This window comes from Cryptomeria japonica, chromosome 6 (genome assembly GCF_030272615.1).
Source record: "Cryptomeria japonica chromosome 6, Sugi_1.0, whole genome shotgun sequence".
NCBI lineage: Eukaryota > Viridiplantae > Streptophyta > Pinopsida > Cupressales > Cupressaceae > Cryptomeria > Cryptomeria japonica.
In genome coordinates this window covers 256,304,108-256,314,748 of record NC_081410.1, presented here as the reverse complement: position 1 = coordinate 256,314,748, position 10,641 = coordinate 256,304,108, and the positions used below count along the sequence as shown (strand labels likewise).

At 36.9% G+C, this 10,641-nt stretch overlaps 1 protein-coding gene across 2 annotated transcripts; it reads right to left on the bottom strand.

The window, feature by feature from the left end:
* Window positions 1-381: 381 nt before the first annotated feature.
* LOC131037406 (U-box domain-containing protein 4) lies at window positions 382-10,366 on the bottom strand. 2 transcript variants are annotated; one of them, XM_057969550.2, is made up of 2 exons: window positions 8,142-10,362; window positions 382-879 (listed from the first exon to the last, which is right to left on the bottom strand). In XM_057969550.2, the coding sequence occupies exons 1-2, from the start codon at window positions 9,645-9,647 to the stop codon at window positions 823-825; spliced, it is 1,563 nt and encodes a 520-aa protein (XP_057825533.2). In that variant the 5' UTR covers window positions 9,648-10,362; the 3' UTR covers window positions 382-822. The 2 variants fall into 2 exon arrangements, with proteins under 2 accessions (XP_057825533.2, XP_057825524.2); XM_057969541.2 differs by lacking the exon at window positions 382-879 and adding an exon at window positions 887-7,674 and having other exon boundaries at window positions 8,142-10,366.
* Between the last annotated feature and the right edge of the window lie 275 nt (window positions 10,367-10,641).

The window sequence follows — 10,641 nt, the reverse complement described above, 5'->3', positions numbered from 1 at the left end:
TTTCTAACATTCGCCAAACTATATTATGCCTAAATTATTTCTTTCCTTTTGCCTTGGATGATTGATTGAGCTGTGTGAAGAACACATCATTTATGTCTATCTCAATTCTTTAATAAACTTGAATTCCTTTTAAATAAAAACAAAGATTTACATAATTTAGAAGGCAAAATCAGTTGGCAATTAAGAAATAATGAAGGGCAACACACAAGCCTGATGAGATTGCAGAGTTATGTAGTATGTGCACAGATTTAAATACCAGTAAAGGCAAAACTAAAATTTGCAAAAGCGTTAGCTCACACGGAGACTTGGAAATCCAAATTAGCTGCGACTTTGAATCCATTGGATAAACCCTATCCTGCAGAACAGCATTGCTTAGCAATATTCTACAACCAGTTGCTTTAATCAAACCCTGTATATAAAATTACACTTGTAAGAGAAATTCACTTGTTATCCATGTCATACAAAGAACCAATCTTATTACACTGAAAGCGATAACCTTGCTTTCTGTTTATGTACATAAAAATATAAGGCATCTGCAAGCATTGACATGTGGACACCACATGCGATTTGCTTTAGATACCCATGGATTCACTCAGTGCTCATTCTGAACACCACTAGGACCAGCAAGAAAACCTTCTATCTGTAGTATCCCCACTCTAAATCAATACATAGAATATTTAAATGCAATGTCATGTAACAAACACGAACTACAGTGCTATTCATATTTACAGCCTGTTTCTCACATTGCACTTCACAGCCTTCATGCCTTTGCGAAGATAAATCTTCTCGAGTCCCACGTTAAGTTAGTAAAAACTCCAACATCTACTTCTGAAGGCTTCCCTGTCTTGGCTCCCTCAAGTATTGGAGAAGAGTCGTGGCCTAATAATGATAACAACAGATATGCTTGTTCAGTAAAGACATTCAAATATTATTGTGATGGTAGACATTAATTCATATATTATGATCTGAAGTGTATTAGTGATATCATTCATATATGTCACCATTAATGTGTGACTATGTCATGGCAATTATTTAAAGTGGACATGGCCCTGTTAAAATACACAAGTGGTACAGTCCTACATTTGAATTCTGCAAAGAAAGTTATTGAAAGTTCAAACTTCAAAGTTCTTTAAATTCACGATGCTAAAACATTTTGAGTTTTTTAAGTATATAGTTCTTTTTTATAACATTTAATACTAAAATTGTCTTTATAAGAAGAGAAACTTTTACAGAGCAAATGTTGTGTTCCTACTGCTGCTCATAGATGTTACAAATAATCCATTTGTAAACAATTACAGCTTTTAAACTGGTGTCACAACTCCAAAAGTCAAACACCAACTGAAGGAAGCTAAAATGATCTCTATTTTGAAGCATAGTAGCATTCATTGACACAACATGAAAAAAGTGTAAATGAAATTCAATTACTAGAATTTTGTAAGCAAAAAATGTAGCAAAAGTTCAGAAGCGAAAAAAGCAAAGTACTAATTGTAAAAATAGCAGGAAAAACTAATTTTGTGATTTCATGTCAAATACAATGCATTGAGATAAATTCGACATAATATGTTATAAAAATGTTAGCCATAAAGAATTGTGTACGATTAAATAAACTATTTTTATTCACCTAAGGCAGTTTATGTTAAAAAAAAATGGCTGGTCCCAAAATAAGACAAACTGTCATGGAATATGAGCTAAAATTTTAGGATATGCCCTATGTTTTGTAAATAAACTCTTATTAGTGTATAATTCAAAAGAACATGCTTATTAATCTCAGAATTCACAATCACCTCACACAAATCTTTGCTGAGGTGCAATGGCACAAAGGCACATTACAAAAAGCATGGAAGAATTGAGCCAAGTGTGATTCATGAAAGAAGTCCAATTGCTTGGCAAGTGCAAAAGCAGTGGGCAGAATTGATTAGAAACATACCACTGCCAGCTATATCATTCATTGATCTTCCAAGGCAAGCCAATCTAATCCAACCTAATGTGCATGTTTAACCTGTGCGATTTTTCACAAGTTTAACTCTCGCGTTTTATAGACCCAGAAAAAAGTTAAAAAGTCAACACAGGTAAAACATTGGGTAAAATGCATTTTTCACATGTTGCGTTCACTATAAAACCATGCATTTTCTCTTTTGAGATGTCAATTTTTAATTTAATAAATTTTTTAATTGAATTTTACGAAAAAATATGTTTCTTTAAGAGATTTTAACTTTTAGTACCGTCTAAGTTGTCGAGTTCATGCTGAGTTTTTGCCGGGTTTTTGTCAAGTATTTGCCAAGTTGAAAATTTTGAGCTTGCCAAGTAATCTCCGAGTCCAAGTTTGTGAACTAGGTGGGGCACAACATGGTAAATGTAATTTGCAGTTGTGGCAGAGATGAAAGATGCCAAGGCTACAGAGCTCTGATATCAACTTTCTGAAACAATGCCTAGTGCGACAAATCAAGAACCAATAGATTACAGTTGTTTTTACAATTGTTGAGCTCCTTGCCCTGAGGATATTACATTTGGGCATCTGAAGATGATGCTCACTTCAACAGAGTCATAATATGAACCATATGCCAGTTTCCTTGCAGAACAACTGCAAAGGCAGCTCTTATTCTTCACCAGTGTTTAAATGGCTAAGGATTGGAGCTCTTCAATTCCTTGTTACATTCAACCATACATTCCTTAGGGGGCTTTTCATTTGCAAGTGCAAATGAGGAACAATTCACCCATTTGAAGATAGATCTCAAGCATATTGCAATCTGTCCCACTCATCTCGTTAGCTAAGGGATCAATGGGTAGCTGTAGCTGAGAGGAAATGGCATTACGAATGCAACTAGACAAAAGAATGTGTCCTTGTATTCCAAAATACTCCTTAAACTAGACCCTAAACTAGACCCCTCCATTGCATATGCCCACAAAGATAATTGGTTTCTGCTATTAGGGTGCAGCTTCAAGTCAGACTTCCACAACAAAAAGTTTTAAGAGTCTAATGCAGCTAGGGACCTCCATTCTAATTCATGATAATGATTGTCCAGTTTTGAGACTAACAGAAACAAGCATAATTGACAAAAATAGATTGCACTTAGGCAAGGACCAATAGAGAACCAGGATGCTAAAGTGTGTGACTCCATCAATAAGAAGATCTTGATGGGCAGCAGTCTAACTTTCCCACCAGAAGGAGCAGATCATCAAGGCTTGGATTTATAGTTGATTCAGAACAACTCATTCATATGCCCACTCTGAGCTAATACTTCTCAACAAAATTGACATCAAGACATGGCTCATCATAAATCCTTTGTGAAAGCAAGCAATAAATATGGATCAGTGCAATTATTCAACCAAAATTGGAACCAACTGAATTGTTGCTGATTACAATAGATCTCATAGAAAGATAGCACAACAATGACTAGCATTCCTTTTAAGTATCTACAAGCATGACAACATTTAACACCCATAGCTAGCACTTGAAGCAATGGTTGATCAAAATGCATAATGGAAATATGAGTGTAAACATTGAGATAGTTAACTGACCCCAGAAGTTGGTTTGGCTTCTGTTGGCTGGGCCACACAGTGATCTAGATTTGCACTCGTGTGAGAAGCCAAAAAGAAAACAGAACATAGAACAATAACTTCATAGTTCATAATGACGGAAAAAGTTATGATTGCAATAGCTTTCAAAGGTATGTATAAGAAATGACTCATGCTATTGTAAAATGGGTGTAACATACAGTCCCCATAACCCTACTTGACTATGGGTGTAACATACAGTCCTCACAACCCTACTTGCTTCAATTAATCTCTTGCAACAAATCTGTATATATGAACATAGCTGCAAACTGTATTAAATAGTTCTACTTGGCCAGGTATTTGCGTGATCCATATTTGTATCTCAAAGAAGGCTGATATGGATGCAGCGCAGCAGCAGTGGTTATGGATAGTAGCTATTGGACACTCGGTACTTGCAATCCTGTGGCCAAGGCTGTCATCAACACAGGTTACAGAATCAATGCATCAACTACAGCTGCCAAGTAACTTAGGACAATCTTTGAAAATTTTGTGATTTTTCGATGCCAAGCAATACTGGCACAGGTTAGACGTTGGTACTTAAGTTTATACAATCCAAATATCATAGTTTACAAACTTGTAGAGAACTCGGCAAGCAACTTGTGAAAAAAGTTTCCAAGCAAATTTTCATCATGTTAACTCAAGGGGCTGGCAAGTTGAGAATCTGGCAAGTTTTGGTGTCTCACATGAGTACAGGTGAGTCAGATAAGACTCACAGCTGAAAAATTCACAACAGAATCGCAACTTGGATGGAAGATAAATACTTAAAAAAAAATCATTTTCCTCTTTATAAACCCCCACAACCACACATTTGAGCATCTTTGAGTGAATTGGAGCAGATTTAAAGAGCAAATTTGAGGAATTTTAGGTTTTTAGGCTAGTCATTTTTTTCCAAGCATGTAAATTAGTTCTAGCATGTTGATAATAGATTTGTGCACATTATTTACAATTTTACATGCAATGAATTTGATTCGTATAGGTTTTATTGCTGATTTATGCTAGTTTTCTACAATTAAATCACTGGTTTTTTCACGAAGGGTTTTGCACTTTAGACTCAAAAAAAATATTATTTTGGTATAATTAATTTACAGTGTTGCTATTGATTTATCATATTACGTTTGAAATGCATCTAATATATAAATTTTATTTTATCTTTATAATCAATTTGTTATTTTTTTTGTATTTAAGTATGTTACAGGTTGGATACGGTAGCACCCAGCTCCGCATAAAACTCGCATTAGCTGGTGGAAGTCGTCCCACCATAAGCCATGACCCCACTTGCAAATATAGAGTAATGGAACTGATTTTGGGGACTGTGATTTGCCTCTACTACTCAAAAAAGCTTAATGCAGGCATCAACAACTTCAAGTACTAGATTGCATCCATTCCTTGCCACAATGCCAAACCATGTAAAAAAACAACAAAAGAGGCAAAACAAGAGATGCAAACAACACTTGTATTATTGGCTAAGAAAAAAACTAGAGAGGACAAGGGCAGAAGCACCATAGCAATAACCATTAATCCTAACATGTCAATAGAAATAGAGGTAGATAGAGTGAGCATTGCGGGTTCTAGACATGGTTCACGCTCATTCACCTCATCCAATTCAAGAAAAGCCCAGAACAAGGATTTTCTTACTTGGAAACATACCTAGCGTACAACCTTCATACCAAGATGGAATAAGGAGTACAGAAAATAAGCCATATGTGAATTTCTAAAATTCCCTTCACCGTGGCAAACAACCCGTACTAGGAAAATTTGGTAACAACTCATACATATAGCAGTTGATCCTTTGGGGTCGATCAAATGTTCCCACACAAATTTTATTCAAGTGGTCGATCACTTAGTAACTGAAAGAACATCCTTGGAGTTATGTCTTCTTGTAACATCAACTTTCTTTAGCTCACAGACACTTAGCAGATTTCCTCTTTTCTATTCAGTTCGTTGTTGCATGTCAAGCATCATCATGATCAATATTTATTAGCATCGTTTTCAAAAGAAGGGCTTGGCAATTTGGTAGGAAATTGGTATCTTTGAGAGTTGGTAGTTCAAAGTAAATTTATACACAGACAATCTATGATTAGGATCAAATGTTTCTTTGGCTGGGTTAATCTGTTGTTGTATTCCATTCATGAATAAGAGTCCATAAGATCGTAAATTTCTGAGATTTAATAAAGCTTCCATTATTGTCCTGGATTTTCAGTATTTTCTGCCCTTGCTTTTATTGTGACTCTGCACACCCATTGCTGATTGTTTATTTGAGCCATTATGGCGCAGCATCATAATAGTAGTTAAGGAGCAAGACCCTCTAAAACATTTTTCAAGCTAGCATTGAATAGTGGAACTAAAAGACTATCCCACATCTTCTTGCTTTTGCTTTGACCCCTGAGTATTATAACACATGCTTTCTTTGGCCAAACAGATATAAAGAAGCATTCAATAGACTCTTTCGGCTCTCTTGATCAAGACATAGAGGACATAGTTATAGTCAATTTTGTGAAGTTAATAGCTTCAACGAGTCACAGCCTTAGCACTCTTTCATACAAGTATAAGAAAGATGCTCATACATGGTTGTACCTCTAAAGAAAATGATCGATTTAGATACGGCCTCTTGCTATCAAAATTCTATCACAAGTAGGTATTTTTAGTTTTTTTAATTCCTTACTTTTCTTCAGCAGACTTAATTATGATTATTTTTTATTTTATTATTTGAAAATTTTAAAAAAAAATGTAATTTTGTCTTGACTCTCAATTGGTTGAGTCTCAATTTTGTCTTGACTCCTAGCTTGCAGAATCCTTTATCCACCCAGTTAAACACAACCAGTTGGCAAGAAAAAAGGTAGAAGAGTTGGTGTGTGTGCATTCCAACCTACACATCATCTCATACAAGTAAGCTAAGTACAATTAGGGGCAACAAGGCACTGAGATGCAGCACCAAAGCATCCCGAATTGGGCGTTTTGTTGCACATCTTTTGTCTTGATCGATTAATGAAGGCCATGAGACAGCTAGAGAGGACATGCATAGCGCAGCTTGTGTTTATGGCACTCATGGTAATTGTGGTTCTAGTTAACAAATCAACGATTTTGATGCTCTCAATGAAGAGTACTATGATGATTAGTATTGAGCTTCCATCTGCAACTGCACGCTTGACAATTGACTATTACTTTATATTGAATATACATAAACTGTTTGGATTTATCTTTTAACGTTTGCCATTGAATTATCAATTCTTAGTTGTGTTCTGTGTTTAATTTTGTATAGTTTGTGCAAAATTCTCACCATTTTTTATATTCTTTATTGTTTATATATATTCTGTATGGCTGTACCTAAGCCATAATGAACTCAGGTAAAAAAATTGGAAACTATCGAACCCGATCCTTAACCAGCAACTTAGTTTCCAAGAAATACTATGAGAGAACAATATGATAAGCACCTAAATCTCGTATACAGATTAACAGGAGCATGCATTCACACATTTAATCGCCTGCAAGCTATAGATAGTGAACAATATAAGTGAAAATAACAACACTAAGCAAACACTGTCACTGTAACATGGAACAGAACAAGTTTTCTGAACCAGGGGAAGACACAAAAATTACATAAAACGACTCTATCACTTTGTGTAATAGGAAAATAAAAAACAGAAGTTATAATCAATATAAAAATTAAGAGAGAACCCAGCTATGATAGATAATATTTTGTTCACTATATATTTACAGCCATGATTTGTATAAACACATTCAAGCACTTAGTATAAATCATTTTTCATGAAAATTAAGTCTGTGATAGATAATATTCCGTTCACTATATATTTACAGACATGATTTGTATATACACCCTCAAGCACTTAGTATAAATCATTTTTCATGATCGCACAACTGCTGATCCTGTTGAAAAATCCCTACCTCCTGCGGTTGTTATGAAAATATAATCATTTGTAAACTCGGAGACAACTTTTTATCATTTTATAAATTAAGTACCAATTGGTTCAGTTATCATAATGCCAAAGATCCCGGGTACTAGTCCAATGCATGCATATAGATTATGTCATGGTTCTTAATTACATGTTCATCCTCGGAAGCAACTGTGGAGCTGTAAAGGTTGACCTCATTAACTGCTATCTGTTCGCCATCACAGATTAGTATGTTCAAGATATTTTTAAACCAAAAATCCATCTTTTATACATTCAGAGAGCTTTTTCTTAAGAACATATCAATGAAACATTGAATTTCACAGGTATGTAACTTTGTTGTCACTACATGTTTACAAAAATGGAAATTGGAAATGTTGCGTATTGAAACTTATAAAAAGAATTGTTCGAATGGAATGTAAATCCAACTTAAGAGCAGACACTTGGGCACTAGAACTGAAGCTATGATGAGTATTACTTTATCTGCTACTAAGATTTACCTGTTCTGCCCCGCCAAACAATAAAAACTCTACAATATGCTTTAAGATAAAACTAACTAACAAATAAAAGCAACTAACAAATAGGTTGGTGGCAGCAGAGAATTGGGAAGACTAAACTAACTGTGAGACAAAAAAACGTGGTATGTATCTTCTGACTTAAAAGAGTAACTTATCGTACCTTTTGTTTTGCTCGTGTAGTGCCTGATTGTGACAAGGCCACCAAAGGAGGTATTGCGCCTTCACGTAATACGAGAGTTCGATTGAGGTAACTATTTTCACAGAGTTGCAGAAGTGTTGATGTTGCATACTCCTTTCCTCTCTGAGATCCAACTTCCACTACTTCCACCAAAACAGGTATGCCTCCTTCCTCCACAATAACACTTTTACCTTCAGGAAGAGTTGCCAGGTTACCCAGCACAACTGCTGCTTTATCCACCATACCAGTTGAAGGATCTGCCATAAGATCCACGAGCGGTCTGATTGCACCAGCACGGATGGCTCTATCCTTGTTCTCCCTTAATGATGAAAGTGTATAAAGAGTTGTAGCCGCATCTTTCTTCCCTCTTAAGGAGCCATTAATGAGCAGAGCTACCAATGGCGGAATTGCACCTGCAGTGCCTATTGTAGCCTTGTTATCCTCTATCAGTGATAGGCTCAAAAGAGTACAAGCCGCATTCTCTTTAGCAGTTGATGTTCCGCACTTTAGGACGTGTATGAGGGGCTTGATAGCTCCTGCTGCGGTTATCTCAGACTTGTTGTTCTCATAAAGTGACAAATTCAACAGAGCAGTCACCGCGTTTTCCTGAGTTATAGGATCTACAGAGAATAATAATGAAACCAATGGCTTTATAGCCCCTGAATTAGCTATTATAATCCTGTTCTCCATGCTATTTTTGGCAAATAGCCTCAATCGTGCCGCCGCAGTCCTTTGAAGTTTAATGGATGTGGACTCCAAATCTTCAATGAGACCTCTAAAATTAAAATTAGCATCCAAATTTTCAACTTCACCAGAAGATGATAGTTTTGCAAATTCCGTAGACGGCCTGCTTCTGCTGCTACATTCCCCTTCATCTTGTACCTCCCTTGACTTCACAAATCTGCCCACCCACTTTGCCTGGGTTACACTCTCCTTCGGGGGGGAAGGAAAAGCTGGAGGCGGTGAAGAAGTTGAAGCTGTCGTTTTCGTTGATGCCAATCTTTGTAACTCTCCAGAAATGTCACTACTGCAGGACGACAAATCACTGAAAGCAAGTGAAAAATCTAAAGAGTGAACTTCTTCTGCAAGACTACAAGAAGATGCCCCAAGGCTAAAATCGCCGCTGCTATTGAGACAGGATGAAAGGCGGCTGGGAATGGGAATGGCACTGCCACTTGAACCTTGTGAAGCAAAACCCCCACTATTACTCGTCTTCTTCTTCCCTTCTCTACTTGCCCTGTGTGTTTCAACGGCTATGGGCCCGCTAAAGACTCTGCTTTCCACTGCCCTGGCCTCACCTTCTCCCTGGTCAAGCCGGGAACGAAAAGTCCTCATAGATCTGGGAGCATCCCTATCGGAACCGCCAATCTCGCCCTTTCTCACAATATTTGGGCAACTACTGGACAGAGATTTGTTATAATCAAACTGTGGTATATCCCTATATCGATTCTCATACTCTTTCGAATGAAGATCCGAGACAGACATCATGATAACCTTAAATTTGCACTGCAGATCGGTAATGAAACAGGGGCACAATATGTTGTGTTTGGGGGAAAGATCTCAAGGGAAAAGTGGGAATGGGGGCAAAAAGTGGGAACGAGAGCAAGACCACTGGGTACCGAGCACATTCATCTGACTCACGTTATCTCCCTCATTCAATCAACCAACGCCTACGCCTGCGTCCACAGCGCAGATTCTGCATGGTTTCAAACCATTTTTCGCGAAAGCAGGGCTTGAACAAACCCAATTTTTTTCCTAACAGCTTAATATACAATTGCAGATCGGGCCTTCCTGGAATAATTCGGAGAACTGGTGGGTGGTAGGTAGGTGACCAGCGGTGGTTGTCCCAGTCCCCGTCGCTCTTCTCTATCCGAATCAAGTAAAGTTTTATCTTTTATAGGTCAAAAACCATTTATAGCCAACCTTGACCCCCGAAACAGCGTAAAATGCAAACAGTGGACCATTTCTCATTTCAAATCCTCCCTGCAATGACCCGCTCAACCTCCTGTAGAATCACTGGATATGCTGAGACAAACATTTGGGAATTTTGAAGAATCTCAGAGCAATAGATAGTTTTCAGACCGTTGAGGCATCATTATCGAATACGAATTGAGCCGTGTCGACCGTCGGTCTTCCATGGCCTTTTTTCCTTTACTTTTACAGTGAAATTCACTCAACAAATGAAATTTTGACACACTAAGCAAGCTTGGTCAGTTGCCAACATTGACGCACAATAAATAGCGGTTGCGCTGAGAAAAAAGTGTGTTGGGAGAAGTTTTTACAAATTCTATCCACGTGGACGAAATGTGAGCTTTAGCACGCGACCATTTCTTTAGTCAAAACTTTATCGTGTTGAAAGAGAAATAAATCACCCAACTTTTCTAATAGTTGACATAAGTAACTTAGTCAAGATAAAAATTAAATGTCTATTAAAATAGAAATAAAATAAATTAGGGTTTACATTGAAATTAATTTAATATGA